The 23,855-nt window shown below is 45.3% G+C and overlaps 2 protein-coding genes and 1 long non-coding RNA gene across 7 annotated transcripts in view; 1 reads left to right on the top strand and 2 right to left on the bottom strand.

The window, feature by feature from the left end:
- Positions 1-434: 434 nt before the first annotated feature.
- On the bottom strand, positions 435-6,211 carry TRIB1 (tribbles pseudokinase 1). The gene is made up of 3 exons (XM_040588004.1): positions 5,775-6,211; positions 4,721-5,013; positions 435-2,690 (listed from the first exon to the last, which is right to left on the bottom strand). The coding sequence occupies exons 1-3, from the start codon at positions 6,075-6,077 to the stop codon at positions 2,222-2,224; spliced, it is 1,065 nt and encodes a 354-aa protein (XP_040443938.1). The 5' UTR covers positions 6,078-6,211; the 3' UTR covers positions 435-2,221.
- Positions 6,212-6,255: 44 nt separating this feature from the next.
- LOC121085387 lies at positions 6,256-19,522 on the top strand. 2 transcript variants are annotated; one of them, XR_005827035.1, is made up of 8 exons: positions 6,256-7,208; positions 7,855-7,998; positions 10,228-11,380; positions 13,076-13,175; positions 13,342-13,414; positions 13,551-13,948; positions 16,742-16,957; positions 17,579-19,522. It is a non-coding gene; the product is annotated as an uncharacterized LOC121085387 (long non-coding RNA). The 2 variants fall into 2 exon arrangements; XR_005827036.1 differs by lacking the exon at positions 13,551-13,948 and having other exon boundaries at positions 6,272-7,208; positions 11,279-11,380.
- Positions 16,216-23,855, bottom strand: part of NSMCE2 (NSE2 (MMS21) homolog, SMC5-SMC6 complex SUMO ligase) — a 136,014-nt gene continuing 128,374 nt past the window's right edge. For all 4 annotated transcript variants that reach the window (XM_040587999.1, XM_040588003.1, XM_040588001.1 and 1 more), the window contains 3 exons: positions 20,256-20,356; positions 19,828-19,934; positions 16,216-16,599 (listed from right to left, as the gene is read on the bottom strand). In XM_040587999.1, the coding sequence (XP_040443933.1) occupies positions 16,440-16,599; positions 19,828-19,934; positions 20,256-20,356 (368 nt within the window). In that variant the 3' untranslated portion in view covers positions 16,216-16,439. The remainder of the gene's footprint in view (positions 16,600-19,827; positions 19,935-20,255; positions 20,357-23,855) is intronic.

Genomic DNA, 23,855 nt, shown 5'->3' with positions numbered 1-23,855 from the left:
CACACAGGTGCAGGATGACAGCCTTGCGGTGCCATAGCGTGCTCTGCTCACGGGGCGCAGATGGAAATGAATGCACGTGCTGAAAGGCAATAGGGCTTCTAAAGTTCAGAGCCAGAGCTGTAACTCCTCTCCCCCCTTGTTTATGAGATGAATAGGATACCCCATTTCACATAGCTCTGGGGACATCTCAGGCCCTTTCCAGCCTGCAAGAAGCAGGAGCCAGCCCCTGTCCCCACTCATCTCCATGGGGACTCAACCCCAGGCAGAGCTGGGGGAGTCAGGGCTCAGACCCCCGCGCCTTGGGCATGATGGAGCACGCACAGGGACCATCAACGAGCTGATTCTCTTCGAGGCCAAACCCCATTTTTTCGGATTAAACCAAATATACTCCAGCCGCATTCTCCTTGAGCCGCTTCAAGAAATGGGGACAAACATTATGAAACGAAGTTTATTAAAACTTTCTACAAGTCAGACTTTATCATCCAGGTTTCCACATACATATACATATTTACAAGTTGGACATAGTGTTTTTAGCTTTTCTGGCAGAGTTTTCTACCAATATATACAAAGGTACTGTTTTTCATAGAAGGGTTAAACTGTATCACAGATACAAATGTCAAGCAATCATGAGAGGTTTAGTGCAACGGAGAGCTGTAGCGCCCTGCTCTTAATGCTCATGATTCTGTCAAGTTAGTATTGCCAACAATAATTCACATTAAATTGCTCTTCGACACCTCTTATTAGGACAAACAAAGTACAACAACAAAAAAAAAAAACAACGAACAACCCCAAACAGTAAGGTATGTACAAAGTACACAGTCCATGAGGTATACATGGTATTCTCGCAAAGCGTGGTGGGACTGTGGCTTGCTGGGGGTTAACCCTTAAATTGACTTCACTCGAACTGTGTCATGTCGGGGACACATGTTGCCCACCTCACGGCTGTTTCAGAAGCCGTGTTCTCGCCTGAAGCGAATGGACATCTCTTTGTATAAGCCACTGGACACAAATGTGAAACGAAGCAGAAATTTTAGGCAGGACTAAGCTTTACTTACCCCCCAACCCAGGAAGCTAATGATTTCGATATATCCATTATCCACGCACATTGGAAAGTCTATGAATAATCATGCAAAAGGAAAAAAAAAATAAGGGGAAAAAAATGTAGCTGGAGGCAAACAACATACCTGAATGATCAACTAAGGGCGTATGGAGATTTTACTCTTAAGACTAATTTTTTAGGGAATGGAGGGGGGAAGAGGAGAAAGGATATGATGTTTTTAAGAGTTGAGCCTGTAGGAAAACACAACTGTGTTTACATGTACTGTACAAGATACCCCTTATCGTTTTCCAAGGGAAGGCGCTCCAGCTGATAGTGTTACGGTTTGGTAAACGGATATGTTTTGGCACTCGGAGCTAACGAGACCTGCTACTTGACAAGCTCGCTGAGGGCATAAAGTTATATAGGCTACACCATGGTAACGCGAGGCTTGAGTCTATTTAAAATGCTTTCCTGGTCAGCGAATGGAATCGGAGGGGATCCAGCTGGGAGATCCACCGATTTCTGCTTCAGAAAGAGCCACAGCAGTGATTTGTCTTATGGGTGGATCTAAGAGCTTCGTGCCTCTGAAAGTAAGACCAGCTGGAGGAGCAGCAGCGAGCAGGCAGCTGGCCGTGGCAGGTGAAGACCTCCTTCCCTCATTCAAGTGTGCTTACAGTCAGAAAGCTACTTTGCAAGCTGGCCGGTGCGGCGCGCTGAGTTGATTCCCCTTTTTGCCATTTCTGTCAGATTTGCTCAGTTAGAAGCGTGCGTGGTGCTCCCCACCCACTCCGCATGGCAGCCGGGGCTCCGCACCCCCGTAGCCACCACGGGAAAGCAGAAGGGGCTGCCTCTTCACACCTCGCCAGCCGTAAGACTCTGCAGCCAAGACGCAACCAGTTACACCAGTGGAGGATGCGCGAGGTGGGAGAAAAGCCAGGCGGCTCTTGCAAAGCTGCACAGGTCCTCCAGGGCTGGCGGGACGGACCTGCCAGCAGAGCAAGAGGATGAAACTCTGAGTACGCTCAGGGAGAATAGATCTATGAGTTGGTGTTTACTTTAAAGAAGGTCACTTTTCTGACCATACTGGCACTTTAAGATGCTGTTGAGTTTGCAAACGTGGAAAAATGAAACCCTACGAAGATGCCGGAGGTGAGAACCGCCGAGGTTTTTGAGATTTCGGGGTTAACAGAAGAAGGAACTAATATCATCACTGTCTCCGTGGTATTCTGGAACAATCTGATCCGAAGTTCCCGTCTCCTGGTCTGTATATCCAGGCTCCAAGACCGCCTCGAACCAAGGGTGGAGCAAGATCTCCGGAGCAGTGAGTCTTTCAGAGGGCTCCCGCCGCAGGAGGCTGCGGATGAGGCATCGGGCTTTGGGGGAGACGTGGTCAGGAATGCAGAACTGTCCACGCCGGATTTTGGAAAACAGGGTGCTAGGATCCGAGTCATGGAAGGGATAGCGTCCCACCAGCAAGGTATAAAGCATCACTCCCAAACTCCACACGTCAGCCGATTTTCCAGAGTAAGTTCCCGTCGTGTTTAGGATCTCGGGGCTGACATACGCCGGGCAGCCGTGCTTGTCTGAGAGCGCATCGTCTTCGCCTTTGATGATGTGTGTATCTTCCAGGCTCTCCAGCCGCAGCTGAGTCCTAGGGAGGGCAGGAAAGGAAGCCAGGGTTAGAAATACCAACCCAGGCACAAGCGAGCCCAGCGAGCCCCCGACCATGGCAAACCCCCCTCCCCTTCTCACATCGGCATAAAGAAAAGGAGAGGAAATGCTTTTTAGTTTGCCGCAGACTTTCCCTGGACTCCTGGATCCGTGTAATAGAGGCTCAGCTACGTGCATTGGGTAGGCGCTCGGCTATGCCTACTGATTTTATTTGCTGGGGATTTTAACACCAGAGAGGGCTCTCGAGGAACACCAGCAAGTCACCTTCTATCTACGCAGGTTGCACTGCTGCTGCAGGGGCTTCATCAGCTACAACACATCACACGCACCGCTATTTGCGTCTCAAGGCTTTGAGCAAACAGCCTCCAGCTGCGTGATTTTGCCAAGTCCAGCTCCCTTCCACGTTTGCGGTTATCACCTGCTCTCCTGAGTTTTGTATTTTATTTTGTAATTTATTTTTTTCCCTTTTTTGGCCTTTCCAGAGGGCACCACCACACCTGCCACCTTCCCAGTGGAGGCGGGTCCACCCCGACATCCCGTTTTGGGGGGAAAGGGGAGCTTTGCATCAGCAAGGAAGCCACCGGCTGGCCCTGGAAGGGCTCTGCACTGCCTGGCAGCCTGCTGGGGTGTAGATGCGTTGGCTGCAGCCTGTCCTCAGCGTGACCTCGCCAAATACCCAATGGTTCTGCAAACGGAAAATATGACTCAACGCCAACCGTGGGCCCGGGATTGGCTGCGGGAGCCCTGAAACTGCACCTGTGCTGGAGAGCCCGAGTCCGCCTGCCATTGCTTAACCCTCTTCTTGCCAAATGTGATGCACATGACACTCGCCTGTGCAACGCATTATTTCCAAATGAGCGAGACTGTGTGCAATGTAACATTTCAACAAATGTTTCATCTTCTTATGGGCGGGAAAAGCTGCAATAGTTTCCTTCAAAGGAATTACTTTATTTGTATGTCAACATATGGTTGTTTCTGTTTAAGAGGGGCAGTGCTGGTTAATTTTCTTATCACATTTATAAACAATATCCTGAAGAAACGTTAGCCCAGTTAAAAAAAAAAAATAATCATGTTTTCTTCTGCTTCAGTAATATCTCCAGTTTCATCAGATTAAGCACAACTCCATTACGGATTTTACTTTTTTTTTTTTTTTTTTAGCTTTCTACAGGATAAGCAGCTAGTCGGAGTCAGTTATGCTGATTTAAAACGTATTTCTGGCTCTGCCATGTGCGGTGCAGCACTACAAGGGCAACAAACAATCCAGGGAAATAGCGAATTATTTCCCTAATCTAAATTTAACTACTGGATTCTGTATCTCCTCTCTATAAACCTAGGCTTTAGGCTAAGTTTTACTGAAGCGCTTTTCTTTGATGTAGGCTTCCCAAAGCAATATTTAACCACGTCCCACCTTCCCTGTACATCCACGGGCACAGGGGGCACAGAAAGCACCGCCACCGGTCGCAGAGGAGGGATCAAAGCCTCGAAGGACACAGCCGGTGTTTGGTTGGCAGCACAGCCCTGATCAGCAGGGGATTTCAGCAAGGAGACCCCTCCTGGGGATTGCTGCCCCTGCTCGCACGTCCCGGTCCCCCAACCCGGCCACTTCCCCTCCCCAGCACGACGCCTCAGCCTCCCTCCTCTCCCTCTCTCTGCTTTTATTCATTTTCCACTGAATGAGTGGCACACATGACATCTTCTGGCACTAGCGAGGAGCTGAACTATCATCCCTTTGTCTAACAGCGGGTTTCACTGAACTTCTGCTGAATGAGAGGAAGCTCCCAGCGAGTTTCCTCCCTTTCATCAGTCGAGATCTAACTAAGAGTACGTGTGTACCAGTTAGAGCCGTGACCTACTACACACATGTGACAGGGAGCTACTCAGATCGGTCACAGGTGCTGCCCAGCTGGCACGGCGTGCCAGCTCCCGCTCCCTGGGACGCTGTTTGCATCTCTAGATGTGGCACTCCTCCCTCGCCACTCACCCTAGGGCTGGCCGGTGACAACCACTTACCTCTCTTCATTCGAGAAGACAAATTTCCTGAGCTTGAGGTCACCAAGTACGATGGCCGACTGGTGGCAGTGAGCTACAGCAGAGACAATCTGCTTGAACAGCCGGGCAGCCTCCTCTTCCCTCAGCCTCTTGCAGCTCCTCACGTAGGAGTGCATGTCCCCAAAGTCCTTTTCAAAGAACACATAGGCCTTGGTGTCCCCGAGGATGACTTCAACGACCCCGGTGATGTTTCTGTGTGACGGCAGCTGAATGTAAGGCCGGATCTTGTCCTGGTAGTGTTTGAGGGGGAACACCTGTAAAGAGGAAATCAAAGCAAAATTCATTTTCGAGGGTGTTGAAAGCAGCCACTCGCGTAGCAACTCTCCCCAAACAATGACGAGGGAGCTGGAGGGGAGCCAGGGCTCGGCAAGAGCGCAGTGCACAGCGCTTACCGAGACCCTTCCTGTCCGTTTGATAGCGAAAGCGGGGAGAAAGGGGGGAGAGGAATAAAACAAACCACCATCCGAGACCCTTCCTCTTCACTTGGTATTGAAAGACGGGAGAAAGGGGGGAGAGGAATAAAACAAATCACCATCCGAGACCCTTCCTGTTCACTTGATATTGAAAGAGGGGAGAAGAGGGGGGGGGAGAGGAATAAAACAAATCACCATCCGAGACCCTTCCTCTTCACTTGATACTGAAAGAGGGGAGAAGGGGGGGAGAGCAATAAAACAAATCACCATCTGAGACCCTTCCTGTTCACTTGATATTGAAAGAGGGGAGAAGGGGGGAGGGGGAGAGGAATAAAACAAATCACCATCTGAGACCCTTCCTGTTCACTTGATATTGAAAGAGGGGAGAAAGGGGGGAGAGGCATCCCCAAAGCCTTTTGGGGAAGGTACTCCGGGGCTAAGCCGGAGTTACGGCTTACTCCCAGCGCGTGTAAATCCCCACCGGCGGCTGAGCGGGGAGCAGCCCGTTTGCCCAGGCTTCCCCCCCGGGTGGTGCGGGTCCACAAGCAGGGAGGGATCCCCCGCCCCGCTCCCCATCCGCGCCCGCGGAGCTCCGCGCTCACCTTGCAGCGCAGCTCCCGTCCGGAGCTGACGCTCAGCGCCCGGGACACCTGCTCCCGCTCGGCCAGCGGCAGCAGCAGGTAGGAGGCGATCAGGCTGGGACCCGCCGCCCCTCCGCCGGCGGGAGAAGCGGGGGAACAAGGAGACCCGGGTGCGCTGAGGCAGTCCGGGGGTCCGCAGTCAGCCAGGCGAGGGCACTTGGCGGCCGGAGCTTCTTCGGAGGGGCCGTCGTGGAGAGGCTGGAGCCGCTTGGCCGGAGCGCTGCGGCAGCGGGCGGCCGGCAGGAGGGACGCGGGGCGGCTCATGGAGGGGAGCGGGAGCGGGCGCGGAGCTAGAGGCGGGCGCTGCGCGCTTGGCGCATCCCTTCGTTCTCCCCGCCGAAACCTCGGGTCGTGTCCACCATCTGCTGCCGACTCCGCGCTAAAGTAGTTGGAGGCTTTTTAAAAAAAAAAAAAAAAAAAAAAAAAGTCGGGGGAAAAAAAAAAAAAAAAAGGGCAATTCTCCTCCTCCCAGCCCTGACGCACGGGGAAATAGGAGGAGGAAGGTTTGGACACGCCTGCTCCGCTCCTCCCGCGGCTTTCCGCGTCCCCGGCTCCAGCGGGACACGCAGCCAGGCGGGGCGGCGGGGGACCCCGCCGCCCCGCCTGGCTGCGTGTCCCGCTGGAGCCGGGGACGCGCCGTGGACCCCCTCCCGTGGTCCCCCAGCCGGTGTGGAGCAAAGCCATCTCATGCCCAACCCAGCCTCCTGAGGATGGCAGCGCTCGGGGGTCACCCCTCGCTTTGAGGAGCCCCCCGCCCCCCCCCCCCCCCCCCCCCCCCCCCCCCCCTTGGCTTTTAGGTTTCCCCCTGCCCGCAAAACCCTCACACCTCTAGTGTCCCCTGGGTCAGCACAAAGGCTGGCGGCGTTTTCTAGCAAAAACTCGGGAATAAGAAGGTCACCGGCACCGAAGGATGAGCGGTTTCTTCTGCACAGGGCAGCCCTGGAAATGGCAGCAGCGGGTTGATTCACAACCGGCGTGTGCGGCTGGGAAACGGTGCCAGGAATCGCAAACGCTGCTGGCGAGACGGCATCGCCTCCTGCGATGTCTGAAAAGTTAAGCCAGGCTTATTCCAGGGGGAAAGCGAGACTGTCTCCATCCTCAGCAGCTTCTCCTTTAGCTTCTCCCCAGCCCCACCTCTTGCTTTTCCCTACAGAACCATCCTTCCCAAGGTTTGCACCAGGTTCGTGTCAGGCAGCTGCTGGGTGCTGACCACCGTTTGCTCACCACCACAGGCTTAACGTGCACCAGCAGAAACACTTGGCGCTGGGTGTTTCCCATGTCAACAAGTACCTGCTCCCTGAAAGCATCGGGGATAGCATCGGGAGCAAGCCGCAGCCAGCAGCAGCAGCAACCTGCGAGGAGCTGAGCGAGCTGAGTTCCGGAGGGCTCCAAAGTGTGGGTTTAGAGGAATAGTAAATAGATTTCCAGCCGGGGCTGTTAGTAAATGGAAGAAAAATGAGAGAAAACCAGGCAGCAAATGATCCCTGGAAAAAATGCAGATAGCTGTAGTTTTGACGAGTGCTTCAGAAGGAAACTCTCCAGCTTTTCATTTACATATATGCAAATTTCCTGCAATTCAGTGCTGAGGCTTCCCTAATAACACAGGGAGCCTGCATTTTTTTATTCTGTAGGATCAGTTCCTATTCCATTTTGGTTTCCCCAACCCTGGTCTGTTTAAGCAGCAGAGAGGGCCCAGGTTGCCCCCCCCCCCAGCTCCGAAGCCTGTGATGCCACATGTGCAGGTATTTGCTCGGATTCCTGGTAGATAACTGCACGGCAAACCCATGCATGCCTTCAGCTACTTCTAGTGTATTTTAAGAAACACATGAAACTGTTGTGCAGGATGACTCATAGCATAGCAGTCCCATTAATGCATTTAAACATAAAATGCATATGCCATAAAGGGATATCCCAGGGCCTGCATTTTCCTTTTCTTTTTTTTTTTTTCTTCCCAGAAATACAGTTCCGTTAATGTCTGCAGATTGTTTCTGAGTGATTCACCACAAGTCTCAAAGTCTATTTTATTTCATTCCTCTCATAGGTAAAAGACATGCGGGTATCCATCAGACCTTTGTTTTACTTTTCCTTTCCTGGAAGTTTTATGATTGGGATGCCACTGCCGGGTGAATTTAGCTGGTAGGATGCTGCATGTGTGGGCTGCTTTCTACATCCGAGATAGCACGAGGTGGGTGTGCGTCAGTGATTTTGGGGACAGGGGAAGGGTGTAGACACATCAAAACAACAATGAACCTCCATAAATGTACTGTATTATTAGTGTATAACAGCATCCCCCATAGCTCTCTCGCTACACTGAGTAGTGAGATGCAGAGTGAAGATGTTGGTGTGAAAACCAAGTGGAGCACCTGGGGTGAGTATGTGCCTTTAGTCCTCACCCTCTCAAAGATCCCCCTCCCTCAGCTTCTGTGCCAGCTCACTGTCCCTGTTGAGGAGAAGTGCCATATCGAGGATCCATTTGCACTCTTTGTTGGAAGCCGCATCCTTCACCTTCCCAGCCTCCTGCCCATTTAAAGCCTCTTAGAGTCCACAGCTGGTCACCTCATGCTGGCTGTATGCCACCAGGACCAGCACAGGTGCTTGGCTCAGGCTACCAAATGGTAGATGGCACCCACTGGTCCTTCAGAAGGGCAAAAAAAGCCCCCCTTCATCATCCTATCCCCCCCCAAACTATCTGGGGTGTGGGAAGAGAGCAGAGCACAGAAGTACACACAGCATTGCACCCCATGGTCCTGCCACAGATTCCTGGTGCCTGGGCAGCCTCTTCTCACAGGGGTTCCCCAGATTTCACGCTCTGTGCAGGCATCCCTGCTAACTGGAGCACAGAAACTGGACGTGCAGTCCCCAGAGGCCAGGAAAAGATAACCCCTGGGCAATTCATCCCAGAATACAGGTGGGTGCCCTCTCCCAGCTGACTGTATAGACCAGACTTCAGTTGTCTGCATGTGGCTGGGATGAACGCAAGCTTAAATCTCCCAGGTGTCGGGTCTTCGCAAAATGGGAGCAGGAAATGACAGCAGGAAACCATCACTGCTTCTTTAAAATGCCTGGCATGCTTTTAGGTACTCAAAGCATTAATGTCATGAATGAATATGTAGTAGCAATTATTAACCAAATTAATAATGCTTACTGCCCTAGTCTCAGTCTTATGTTTTGGGTACAGGTCATAAGAAAAGATCCACATCTAAACTCTCCATCCCCACTGAATTCATTTCAACATGCAGAGCAGAGAAGCAATTCCCACCTTGGCTTTTCTGTTTTTTCTAATTTTGGCTGATCCCCAAAATGCAAAAAAATCCATGAGGGATGCCAAGGACGGTGTCTGATGACCTGTATGGCACTCAAAGGGTTGAAACTTGTCTTCCTTACCCCATCTCCAGCAGTGCTTGCATGCAAGCCTGGTTTGGTTATGAACCTGTGCAGAGAACAGGGGAAACTCCAGGGAGAGGTTTGTGAAGAACAGAACTGCTGCAGCATTTCAGTATTAGAAGATTTTTGCAGAATATGGGGCTACTGCTCTTGCCATAGCAGTCTTTTGTTCAGTGTAAGTCACACTAGAGGTTTTTAAGCATCCAGACAGATCTCCTGCATTAGTCTCCTTCTGAAATCTAAAGCCATTGGGGGTCTTGCTTCTATTCCCTGCACAAGCTTCCATCGTTTCATCTCCCCCTCCCCCCCCAAGTTTTCTGGGGGGCTACCTGCTTAGCATACGTGAGATGAACACTACAATGGCAATCCTCAGCTGTGCCTGTGCTGAATTTGAGTGAATGGCTTTACAGCCCTTCCAAATGGACAAGGCAGTGTTGCGCATCTCTGGTGGACGGCACTGTAAATCGTGGAGCACAGACCAGTGCAGAATTACTCTTACAGATCTAACTTCAGGATAACACACTGACTCTGCGGGTGAGTCTTGCAACCCCAGCGGCAGAAAAATGAACCGCTGTCAGCCAGCAAGACTCCAAGGAACCAAACACCCAGCCCTGGATGCTCTGACAGGGGCCCGGTACCAGTGAGGTGGGGCAGGGATGGCCTTTGGGAGTACAGATCAGGAGTCTTTGTGCCTGGCAAAGAACCACAGTGTGCAACAGGCACCTTCCAAATGCTAAGCAAGTCTGAGATGCTCCCAGTCAAAGGACAGGACAAAATCATTGCAAAGAGTAGATCCTGCCTTGGAAAAGGATGGTCATAGTAAGCGGGACTGCTTGGTGTTCCCTCTCTTCCAGAGGTCCCAGCTGCTAGGTGAGGACTGGAGCAGAAACAAGACGCTGTGGGATGTGTATCACACATCTGGCGCATCCCACCAGAGGGAAGGGTCTTGCCCAGCACAGATCTGCCTGAGCTGTGACAAGCTGAATGTTGCTCTTCATATATATTTTTTTTCTTTTTTTTTTTAAAACAGACAAGCAGCACTATTGCATCTGCTAGATGAAGATTTAAGAATCCAGAATGCGTGGTGGTCAGTCATCGACATTCCCTTTTCCTGGCACGTTATTTTATTTAAGGGGATTTTTGTTACGTGGTATTCATGCATCTACCTGTCTCGCCCTCAGCCAGTGCCTACACTCACCTGATCAGCTGCTTTTCCTTAGATGCTCACAAAATTATCTCCGCTGCTCCAGTTCTCTGACCCTTTATCTTTTTAACTGGAACAGCCAGAGGCAATGAGAATTGTGTAACCATCTCCCCACTTCCCAAGTGCTTTGGACACATCTGGTAACTTTGATAATATGTCTCATGGGATACAGAGAGTAAATCTCTATTAGATTAGGCCACTTATAAATAAACTGGCTGCTTGCTATAGGAAGAAATTAAAAAGTCATTATTTTAGTTATCGGACGAGAGAGGCATAACACAAATACTTCAGCTAACATTAAATTATCAGGCAAATGATGAAAAATCAATATCTTTATTTTGCAAGTTCTCTCAAGCCACGTGGTCAAACTTAAACTACTGCTAGATTGAAAGCCAGCAATTTTAAACCAGCAGGTTGTCCATAATCTACTAGTATACAGAATCACCCTGCACAGACAGGGGCTCAAAGAGTAGTTGTGTGGCGAGGTGATAAAGAACTTAAAAGTTATGGGTTTTTATAGCAGGAATGGCATCTGTGATAAACCCACAACTGTCCTTAGACAGTGTGGAACTCAGCAGCAGATCCACTGTTACTAAACACATGACAAGCATGTAGTGACATCAAAAGAAGTGCAATGTAATGGCGTTCAGATGTCTCCCCTCACATCCGCACAGAAGCTGCTCTGAGGGATGCTATTGCTAGGGACTCTAAATAATTCCCTTTTGATAAGCCAGTTGTTATCAAATCCAAGGAGTCTTATGAGCAGCACCTCCTGACTTTGTTCCTTTGCAGACTAAAGAGCATGAAGGCTTTTTCTGTTGCTTGAAAGATGTGTAGGGGTTCAGGTTTTAAACCTCAAATCCTGTTTCTACTTCAGAAGTGGATTGCACAAGCGGACAGTGAATGAGCGTCTCTCCATTTCCCTTGCGGTCAGAGAAGATCCTATTCATACTGAGCTTACAAGCAAACACTTCCTTTGGTAAGCTTCCCATGCAATTCAATTCATCTGCATGCTTTCAAGCTCTGTCTTCAGGTTTGACTAGCATCGGAATAAGCAAGTGAGGCAGGCTCTCCTCTCAGTCCACCACAGCATTTTCTGCAGCATTTTGAAATGATGAAATGCACTGTGTTTTCTGTACCTTGCTGCAGTCCTGTTAAGTCACTGAGATTACTCATGCATCAACAGGCTAAGCACATACATGGGTATCTACTGTACGATGTACACCCATCCCAGAGTTTTACTTGCTTAACAATCAGTCTGATGATTTTACTTCTTATAGTTACTGGCTGGCAGCCTAGAATCTGCTGGCACCTACACATAGGATTCTCCTCCGAGCATTGCTGTGACCACGTTGTGTGTCTGAAATAATATGTATTAACAGTAAGTACTTTAGGATCACACAATAAATCATTATTTATGAAAGACCCGGAATTTGCAGTCAGTACTAGTCTGTATTTGTAGCGAGGAGCCATCAGCTTAAGGCTTTGGTTGTAGCAAGAGAAAGGAAGACCTGTCGTTGGGATATTTTAACATTTTCCACTCCAGGAACCCCCTTTCCTAGGTGCAACTTCTTCACTGTATAACAGAGCACTATCCACTATGAAAATGTTCAGTTAATGGACCACACAGTACCTCAGGGTCCATACGTGGAGATTTTTAGGGAAGGTAGAGATTAACATTCATTTGAAACAGCACTGGGAGTTAATCAAGTGGCACAGTGAATTCTAAGCTAGTTTTGGCCAAAATACTAGAGCTATTCTTGAGAAAAACGTCATGAGGTACTTGTAACCACAGGTAGGTAAGACCTTTGTCATCAGCCACTCATGAGGAAACATGAGTATGGCAAAAAGGACATGGTCTAAAATAAGGCAGTGTGTTGGCCTTGGCTGTTGAGTCACTGGTATCACTTCCTGCAGCCCCTGCTCTTGCTTCGGGTATTTCTCAAGGGAGCACTGACTTAGCCTTGTCTTTTTGATTCTTCTAGAATGAATAAGATCACAGCTCCAGAGCAGTAATGATGAATATGTCCTTGATTCAGAGGAATGTGCACTCCTTTTAGCACAAGTGTTCTAAATCTTCCATGAGATGCCTGCCTGATTAGTTTTTATCTTTACAAGTCATGGCTCCACTGATTTGAAAATTTCAGAGTCTCTAGTTGTAAAATCGAGAATTCTGCATTATGGGGAGAATCTGTTCAAGTGAGAGCTGTGTTAATGGCTTGTGCCTCAGGGTACCACTGAAAGCTGCCGCATATGGATCTCTCTTGCCTTTTCTTTATTTTAATGTTTGATTAGACATTTCTTAATCCCTCAAAATACTATGTGGAACTTCAGTTCTCTGGCAGAGACAGATTCCCAGCAGGTTTCAGGGACAGACCCCGATCAGCTACGCCGAGGTTTGCTGCATTTGCGAAGCACACCTTAAGGAAAAGAAAAGAAAAAAAACCTCTTCGGCTCTTTCTTTCCTTAAATCTTGTTGCAAAATTTCTGACGTCAAACAATGAGACACAAATTACCCTGTGAACTGTTAACATATGCCTGTTTACATATGATATCTTATAGCCAAAACAGATTAAGTTTGAAGGTTTAACTGCTGTTGAGTTTCCACTTTGTGAATCATACAGATCAGCTTATGCATCACGGACACTTACTGTTATTCTTTAACTCTTTCCAGCTACCTCTGTCCAGAGCCAAGTTCATGGGGACGTGGGAACAGAGAGCTCACAACTGCATAACAAACCCCAGGCTGCAAATGAAAGACCAAGGAGCTGCCGGTAACTACAGCCACCCCAATGAATCAGTAGCAGTTTATAACTCCCATCAGGTCAGCTGACAGGCACAGAACCTTCCCCAGCTGCCAAGGCTAGTCTGTCCTTCCACCTAGTAAAGTGCCAGCTGCAATTCATGCTGATGACCAAGCCTGTGACCTCTCCATTTCAGAAGGAAAATTACTTGTAAGAACCAACAAGAGAGAACCAGCCATGAAAAATGAACAGGATGGCTCAAATTCCAGGTTAGAAAAAAAAAACAAACCCACCACTTTTCATACTAGGATTCCTGCAATGTTATCATATAGTTTAGATTCAGAAATGCCAAACATTTTGGAGACACTGTCATTGATTTCAGTTAATACAAGTAGTTTTCTCTAGCAGGTGAATCTGTGCAGTGCATCACTGATCTTGATGGGACTCAAGTACTCTCATCAGCAATCCTGACATAAGTGCATGAGTGTCTTTTTCTGGATAATATGGCTGTGGCCATAGTTGAAAAGAGGTAACGCTGACGATAAAAGAAAGAAGCCTACCTCCATTTAAATATACATACCTCTTCACCTCATATGTGATTGTTATTAAAGCTAAGCAGGTAAGTGATGCCAAAAATCAGTCCATTTCTTTCAGCTGGAGATTGGGAAGGATTTCAGAATTTCGGGCTCTCTGAGTCACCGATGCTGCCTGGCTGAGGCTAGCAAAGGAGAGAAGGAAGATCATGTATTCTGAGGCAGGAATATGAAGGTTCAAAAATACCTTTCCACTTACAGTGGCAACAAGTGAGTGCTTGACTATGGGTTCTCTTCATTTAAACCAGGGGTCCTCAGACTTTCTAACCAGGGGGCCGGCGTGCGGATGCAGTGGCAGGCAGCCATCTGCGGCTGCTTGGTTCCCCCCCCCAACCCACAGCGGGGGGGTCTGTAAATACCGGGGGCCGGATTGAGGACCCTGGGGGCCGTATCCAGCCCGCGGGCCGTAGTTTGAGGACCCTTGATTTAAAGTGTTGCTTCAGGTTTGTTTTTTCTCCCAGCTGCATCGTCTTAAGCAGGCAGCTCACATTATAACCAGGGGATTAGCTAACCCAGAGGACAGGCTGAGTGCAGCTTCTACTAGGGCCACCAGCACTGCTATGGGTCACTTTAACAAACAAAACCAAGGTGTAACCAAGACAACAATCTCCCTTACAGCACTACTCATCGGAACATGAGGGTAATGACCTTATCAGCTATCTTAGGCTATACTGGTACAAACACCACAGGTAGCAAACCAAACCTACTGCCACTGGTTTGTCGGTACGAATTAATCAGAGTGTAATTTAGCATTTACAATGTTATGTGCTATTGGAAGGCACACTCAAGCATCCGGACACCTACACGAACTAAGTTTGAGGTGCAACCCTACAGCCATGGAAAATGTATGTAGATCTTTGCATCGGAAAACTTGGGAGACTTTTTACCACCAGGGACTAATTTAGGACAACGTTAATGCACCCCTGTCAGAAACTGCAGAGACTGTTCAACCAACTGAAGTTTCTGTTTCTGAGTGTTCTGCTTGTAAATGGTGCTGGAGTAAATTTAACTACAAACTTAAAGATGAAACAAAAACTATGAACAATTTAGGTCATTCCCCCCAACCCCCCCTTTTTTTTTTCTTTTTTTTTTTTTTTGACAAATGCTGTAGTTAACATCCTCCCTTGTGGTATTCAACTGAAATCGGTGACCCATCTTAAAGAATGTAGGTTTGAGACCTGAGATGTCTTAAAAGGGATCTGATTTTTACACATAAAAATACAAACAAGTGTATACTGCTCAACCGCCCCCAGTCTCTCGGCTGTTTCAGCTGGGCTTCCACAGACAGAAGCACTCACGGTCACTGCAGAGTTTTAAAAAGATAGACCTTTGGGGTTTGACCACATTATGAAAATTACCCAGGTAATTCCCATGAAGTGTTTTGAACACAAAAGCACACTGCCAATAATAACGGTGCAGTTCCCTTTTTTAGCTATGAAATCAGCTTGCAGACTAATATCCTTCAACTACAAAATAACAATTTCAGTTTGAAGTGGTTTGCATTCCGAAGTGCAACTGGGGTTAATAATGTTCTACGAAAAAGGAAAGCTGTTAGCAAACACTAACCCAGAGTGAAAAGCTTAGCATTTAGGTATTCTAGCTACATTTTATACTAAATGTCAAATTGTAAATTCAGAAAAATTACTTAGGAAAATTCCGTCTAGCTCGCTAAGGATCCCAAAGTTCAAAGAAACCTCTATTTTCTGCTTCATATACGCCAAGAGTTAATTGCCATCTGACCACCAGGGCAGCTCCTTTTACGAACGGCTATTTCTAATTCATATATGTATTGCCTTATCTTCTAGATGTATGCAGATTAATTTAGGTAAGAAATATGGAGTGTCACAAAATTAAGTCCTTTTTTTGGCTCTGTGCCCAAATGCATAGGTATCTGAAGCTTACATAAAATGAGATTAACTGCTTTTCAATATGGTATATGGTTACAATATATTTGTATTATCTAGAAACTAGTTATTAGAAATATTTCAAATATATTTTTAAATGGTTGTAAATTATTTTAGTCTCCTAACTTACAGTGTTAAGGTAAAGCCTACTGGGACCTTCAAACGCAAAAAGCGTGAAATAAAAGCTTCTGAATCTCAAAAAAAAAAGCCTAAGTTAGGGCAGAGTGTTGAAAAATTATAAGAACAAGGCCACGATCCTCAAAGCTGCATGGTAATTTTGTGTGTCCACGCGCAAAGTCTAGATGTGCAGCACTTCCTGCAAATTAATCTGTTAAGGTTTCCTGAGGTTTGTATTAAAACACGGGTTTTTTTAAACCGTGTATTATTGTATTATTGTATTAAAACCCCAAGCAGGGTAAATTCCTGGTCAGAGTGCCCTACTCCAGGTGTTCCCAGTAGTTACAGAGGCAGTAACAGAAATATCGGCAATACTGACCAAAGCAGTCACTACTACATGCCTGCAGAATCTGCATCTCTAATATGCTGAAAAAATTAGCACACTGACAAGGAAGGTTAAATGCTGCAAAACATGTTTTATTTATCAAATGCAAGCTTTTAGAATTTCAGGAAGGTTAAAAAAAGACCAACCAAGTTAAAATGGAATTTCTCATATTTGGCAGTTTAAAAAACGCTTTCAGTTACAGCTGAGACCTTCAACTTTGCCTATAAATGAAACACTTTAAATAACAATCAGTTACACAACCTACTTACAATCAGCAGCTTATCTCACAAGCCCACTAACAACAAATTTCCTTTGTGGCAGCATCATATCCAGCTGACTTCTCCAGTGTTGACCAGCTTTGTTTATTCTGACTGTCAATCGCTCTTTTAAGTGCTTCATCTGGCACAAGATCTGATCCTTTTACATCAGCATGGCTACAGCCAATTTTAGGGCATCTGTTAAAAAGAAAAGAGAGACTCCATTAAATCGGAAGAATTGTATTTGTCAGATATAGGCTTTTACATAACATCTGCTAGTTTATTGTATTTATCTGGGATTCACTCTCCCTGTCAGTTCCTCATTACCTCTCTTCACCAGCTCTCTGTGGGGGGAAAATAAATCCATTTATCTAAACTGGGGGAAATCAACAGCTGAAGGAAAGAAGGAAGGAACACAGCAAGATATGGAGCCTCTCACCTGAATATCACTATCTTGCTTCACATACACAAGCTGCCTGCATCAGTAATGACACTGGAATTGCATGGACACCTTTCTGTGCTGATTTCTCTCTTTACAATCCTCTACAAACTGCAGGTAACTACCTCTTACCTTATTAATCTGCAGTGGAGAAGTATAATCGTAACTGACAGATAAATAGGGAAATTAATTTCTAGGGAAACAGATAGAATAAGACTTGCAGAGGCTGACTGGTGAATCAGTGGACTATCTAGTCGGTGCAAAAATTTACCTGTCCTTTTACGAACTGAGAAAGCACAGAGAGATGGGGTAAAATTATACAGCCTCTAAATTATAATCAAATACAAAATGTCTTATAACTACTTGAAACAGCCAGATAGTGTCAGCAGGGTGAAAGATATTCAGGGACCAAAGGTCATTTTCCTTTGGCAGCGGCCTAAACCTGCACAGATGCTACCTGTAGTCAGAAATAATACTTTTCCTGATTTTTTTCACTCTATTAGGAATAACTTTTGTCTGAGGCACTGAACTTATTTACACTCAGTACTCATAGCTTTTGCTCCAGATTTGTCCACAGCTTACTTTGTTTGTCATGGATAAATCACTTAATTGCTCTGTGCCTAAGTTTTCCCATTTATCACCTTATTAGAGCAATAGCTTACCAGATTAATGAATAACAAGTGCTCAGAAAGCTTCCCACATTTCCTGTAAGCATAACGTATTAGTATGTCCTTCCAGGCAGTGGAAAACCGTAAGCAAGCTGAGACACGTAGGAGTTGCCTAAAGGAGCCCATGACAAGTCTATCAGCACAAAACCGGTGGCTGTGCGTACATCAGCGGCGGAGCTCACATCCAGCTACTGCGCTGCCAAGCGCACCAAAGGGATCCTGTGGATTCAAACTGGGAAGTACTCGGGATGAAACAGCCACTTCTGTAGCTCCAGAGCAAGCAACAGCTTTGATTTCAGAGTCAGGATAGAGGAGATACCCCTAACAGCAACTCTGCTCTATCAAGACACCTGTTTCCAGTTGAATATTGCTGCCAGGAGCACAGTCGAGCAGCACCACCATGAGAACGGGGTGCTCAAATGGGGAACTTGCTGCATCAGTTGGCCTGCCTTCCCACCACAGCAGACTACGGTTTTTCAAAACTGACTGCATTTTCATGAGAAAGGTTAAAATTACACCAAGTCAGTGAGACAGGAGAGAAAAAAACAAGTAGTCTTTCTTAATTTAATTACAGTACAACTGAGTTATTGCTCTGTGTGTTCTTCTCTAGCATACTGGAATAAATGCTGCAGAAATGGTAAGGTTGCAAGCTAAAAGCTCAAAATTAAGAACTGCCGGTATTCAGACTGCACAAAGAGCTTCAGTCTGGGTATAAGGTAGCTTTTAAAGCTGGGTGTTGTACAGCTCACATGATTTTTTTTCACTCCAGAATTTCTCCAAGTCTTTAATTTCTTAAAAGGTAAAATAAAATTCAATTATATGATTCTATTAGCTTTTCAGCAGTGCTTAAGCTTTTGATCCACCACAGCAATCTCTATTACCATGACATTTTCCCGATGGATTTAACAGCACAGAGAAATATTTAGATACCAACATCCTAAATTCAGTTCTGTATCACAGAATGTATTCTTGTTGTGGTTTTGGGCTGTTGAGCACATGCTGCCTAGCCTGTCCCTATCCTCCAGAACACTCACTTTCTTGTCTCCAACTGTGAGCTATTTCCCAACTCCCATTCATTTTTCCAGCCAAGTTTCTGTCCATCAGTGTTGCTGGTTTTGTTGTTATTCCCAGGATATTGCAACCACTCCACTTCTTCTCCCTAGACCTCATAACACAGGCAAGGTACTTCCAGCTTGTTCTTCAAGCTGTCTTGACACTAAGGTAGCGCTGGACATCCCAACTGATACTTGATTTCATAGCAGTGCTTTCCTGTAGCCAAGAAGGAGCATGGAATAAAATGTTCTGCTCCACCTTTGTATCCCCTATGGCAGAGTATGTAGAGTCTAACAGAAATGCAAGAGCAACGGACGGAGGAAGTAAGCCTCCTGTGGCATTATCTTTGGGGAAATCAGGTTGCTAGTCTCTGACACACCTTCCTGAGCATGTGCAAACTGCACATTTATTAAAAAGTCCACAACTGGTAAGTTTCCATGAGGTCACCAACCCCAAAGCATACATGGTGTAAAAACAAATGTGAAATTAACGATGAAATGGTATGTCCCCTAAACTTGCTCTAAAAAGTGTTTGAGCCCCTTTTCTTACATGTATATATATTAATCAAAACCATCCTAAATGTGAAACTTACTAGGGAGAATTTAATGTTTAAAAATTCAACTGTTACATCTTTTCATTCAGAAAAACATGTTCTGTGTGGAAAGTGGCGGGCTGCTTTGATGATCTAAAGTAAGAAATATTTAACTGCATTGTAGTAGGAACTGCACAATCTTGTCTGAACATTCTTAAAGCTCTGTCTGATCATTCTTAAACTGTGTAGTACCTAAAAAGTTGTGGTTTAATATTTCTCACTTTAACACTCATTTAGGTGTTTTAATATTTCTCAGTTGTCCTGGAATATAACTGCAAAAGAGGGTGCACAGAGGAGATGTTTATTTTTTTCATTAACTTCAAGACTTGCTAAATAGGCAGAGGGAATAAAATGAGCAACTAAATTTTAGGAAGCTGAAGTTTCTCTTTGTTGTTCATGGCTACATGAAATCTCTTTACTTCTGTTGTGCAGGTAGCACAAATAGCTGTAACTTCCCCACACGCTTCCTGAATATTTCCTTACACATTGTTTTCATTAAGAAGAAAAGCTCCTTCATGTGCACGGTACTAATGAGGAGACTGTGACTTGGGCAGACACTGAGGTATTACTTCCTTCATCCTTGCCAATCCAAATACATTTCCTAGAACAAGTGGAGTAAAATTCCACTTACACAGCAAAGCAAATAGCTTTTCCACACATTCTTGTTAGCTTACCGGACTTTTTTCTTTTGCTGCTTTCGAGTCTGGATAATTTTCAGAATGGCGTCTTCTTCATAAGTATGTCCGCAGACTTTGTTTCGAACTGGCCTCTTCATTTCCATCTGTAATCAATAAGGCTTGATTTAAAGGAACTGATAATGCTCATGGAAATGCTTCTTGCAAGATTTTATGTAAAACAGCGGGAAGTGTGTTTGCCATTCATACGAGGCATTCTATCCAAATTACAGGGTCAGGTCCTGCATGTTTACCATGCATTCCTACTTGCATGGGGTATCTTCCCAAGCACTGTTGCTCTTCTCTGATAACGTTTGTAATTTACACTGCCTGAGTTTTAACAAGTATTGCAGATTTGTAAGAGACAACCCAATGAAGAATACGAAATAACTATTTCCCAATCGATTACAGTAGCTGTGATAGCATACCTGTGTAATGGGACAAATAAAGTTCATCTGACTCTGAGTCACAACTATATCTTCATCAATTTGTTCAATGGCCTCATTATCATCACCTGATTGATGACGAACTATAATGGGAAACAAGATAATTTTCATTTAATATTTAATATAGATCACCATACTTAAAATAAGCAAATAGAACCCAGCATTAGCCAAGCATTATCTCACAGTGATATCTAAGATGCCACAACATATTTCTGTACGACTCCCTGAGCAAGATACTGCAAAAAAATACTGTGCTACAGTCTCTGTTAAAAAATACGAATATTTAAATGGGAAATACTTTGTGTGTGTGTGTGTGTCTATTTCTAGCCAACGCTAGAAAGGAGGGCTGGGAAGGAAAGCAAGCTGGCCTGAATATATGCAAAGCCTTTGGTATTCTCTGTTCAAGTTCACCAAAAAACAGTAACATGCAGAGGAGTCCCCAGATTCTAACAAAGGATGAGGTGGAGCTTTTGCAGATTTGGCAGTCCTACCCTCAAGATCAGTTTGTGTTTGAATGTCATAAATGGGCTTGCTCTATAGCCTGTATACACAGTATATACTTTAAAAGGAACTTGTACTATTTATCATAACGCATGATTTGTGAAGTGATGCTGCTGTATATATAATTAGTGAAAAACAAAAGCCAAGAAAGTGTTGTTTGAGATGGGCAATAGAAACGTTACTGAAGTAACCTTAAGAAGGAGGGGTAGAATGAAATACTGAAATCTCCCAGAAAACACCTGATGGCCCAATGTCAGGGAATGAGAGCCAGACAAACAAGAAAGCCACCTGGAGCTAGAGAAGATGGAGGTCCCCACCTTTACCAGAAGAAGAGGCAAGTTATAAGCAACTCTGCATACTCATGGCCACACCAGCCCAGGGTTCCATGCACAAACTAATTGGCAAGAGTCAAAAGCAGAGACACAGGAGCAGCTAAGGCGGATATATATTGCTAAGTATAACCTTAATAAATGTTTATGTTTTATCTTTCCCTAACTTTGTTACTGTGAGTCTAGGCTTTCAGTTGAATAGATTTATCTTTAAATCTTATCCGGCAATAATAGTACATTTAACACCTGCCATAATTTTCCATTCCTTTGGGGTAGTTCTGCAATGTTTTTGCGGCAGTGCCCTACGGTGTGCTCCTCAAGGTGTCCCAAGCTGAACAGAACATTTTTCTCTCCAGCTACACAACCTAGTTTGCAATGTAGCAACACAGGGTTCAGAGAGGACAAAATCCTTCAGTGGCCTGCATTGGCTTTGACTGCCATGGGGGCAGTGAGAAACACAAGTGAACACAGAGGGTTTAAAGTTACTTCATGATTTGCCTTCTACAAAGTCTCAGCCTCGGTTCTCTTTGCTGCTATTGCACAGTATCAACCCATCTTTGCATCCCTGGTATTCAGTCTTCCACGTCTGTTAAGGACCAGTGTTTCCTAACTTACGGTCAGTCCTGCATGCCTGTATAACACCATCACCTTCTGGATGATAACAGCAATCACTCTTGGAGCAACCACAATCTCTCACACCCGGTCTAGACCGAGCACACTGCTATGTAAGCCAGCACATCTCTGGTTGAGGTACTCTTGGCATCGGTATTGCAGCCATCACTCCAGCACAGCACCTCTCATTATGCCAGTTTTATTTGCATATTTTTCCTTCCTCCTTAACAGAGCTTGCCCTTCTCTCCATTCCAATATACCAAGAGTTTTCCAAGCATTCAAGAATGTTTCTGACTCAGGTACTCCTGCAAATATTTAGGCAAGCATCAATGGTATTTCTGTTTCTGTTACTAAGGCCTCATTCAATCAGCAGGGTGTGGATGCAGGGAGAAAAGGAGCTCAAATGTCCACTGTCAATAATCTTAAGGCTTTTATCTCCAAGAATATTAACATACCTTTACCAGATACTGACCCCCTAACAAAAGTAAACACTTGCAAATCAGAAGAAAAAAGTGGGTGCAATTTAACTGTAAATACCAAAACTGAAATGGTATAGTCATCAGAAAAAGACTTGCATCAGTTACCAGTTTTCAGAAAAGAAAACATGTCACATGTTATTCTTAGACTGCTTATATAGAGGGTTTATTCTGTCATAAACCCATAGTATTTTGAAGAAAAGACAACTTTTTTTGTGAAAAAAGTGGTGGTGGGGGGGAGGTTAATGAAGCTTTTGAAATACAAAGCAATGGGCAAAATCCCACTGAGACAGAAAAAACAATATTGCAGTTTTGGTAGGTGCCAGCTTTGGCACGGGCTGCTTTATTTAAATACCATACTGATGTTTTTCCTATGAGTAATGCCAACAAAGAACAAGAGATTCATGCTTAAATTCATATATATGCAATTTTTGACAAACTGCAGCTCTAATCTTTCCTGCTGAAAACATCTGGAAACTCACATTTTCCTGTTTTACTTCATTTCAACACATGAACTTGGCATGTAGTTCCAGTGTACCAGCACATGACACCGGTCAATGGGAGTAAAACGCAGCAGTACTAGCAAGATCTAGGGCAGGTGATTGTTTACAAAGGAGGATTATTTTTGTAGTGATATGTAGAGGCCTAGGAAGGTCGGTAAAGTTCTAAAATTTGGGGCTTGTGCCTGTGATTTTACTTTGAATGCTCAGCACTCCAAGTTAGGCACGGAAGTGGCCTCTTCTGGAAGAGTGTTCACCTCACGCAGCACCTTCTGACTTTGTTAGGAGTCACCACTTCACTCATCGCTTCTGTGTGTGCTTACTTTGGTACTGACAGAATAATTCAGGAGACTATGCTGAAGCATCCAAGTTTGAAAATAGGTGCTCAAGTTTGGGTACTGGTGCTTGAGTCTCCCCTGAAGGCCTCAGGTCTCTAAATTATGTGATCTAAACCACAGGCTGGGCTTACTTCTTTCTCATACTGGCTCTGGAGGTGATTTAGATGCCTCATGTTTAATGGCTGAAATTCCACAAGCTGAGACCCACTCCTTGTAGGTGGTATATATCGGTCTTTCTGGATTCAAATCACCTTCTTGTTGCAAGCTTATCTTGAACGCTTCAGGTTGCACTTCATTTGCAATGATTTTGTATAAGAGCTGCCAGAGTGGGGCCCTGGTTTCAAGAGGTTATCACTAACAAATGAATAATTATTTTAAATATTTCCTTTTAATAAGCAGCTAATATTTTTAATAATAAATATGCAAGACTGGGATGATGCAAGTGATACCTCAAAAATGTCAAGCGCAAATTAGCATAAATCAAATAAACCACCCACAGATTTGTTGTTATAGCTCGATGTTGTAGATTACAAGAGGAGAGAAGAAAATAACCTTTTTCACATACAGTAAATTTTGCAGAGATTACACAAGACATACATACATCCCACACCGGTCAGTAAGATGCTCTAAACCGTAGAACTATACCTGTAAACTCACACTGGTATACTTTTTATTAAGGTCAAAGAGATCTTTTACCAAATGAAATGTATAAATGTTTGGAGGATCTAAATTGCAAGTCTGACTGTTCTATAGAAAGAAGAAATAAAAACTCCGGATCATGCATATTTCAGCTAAGTCGGGTTAGGCTTTTAGAAAATAGAGTTTT

This window comes from Falco naumanni, chromosome 3, assembly GCF_017639655.2.
Source record: "Falco naumanni isolate bFalNau1 chromosome 3, bFalNau1.pat, whole genome shotgun sequence".
NCBI lineage: Eukaryota > Metazoa > Chordata > Aves > Falconiformes > Falconidae > Falco > Falco naumanni.
This window is presented reverse-complemented; position numbering and strand designations above follow the sequence as displayed.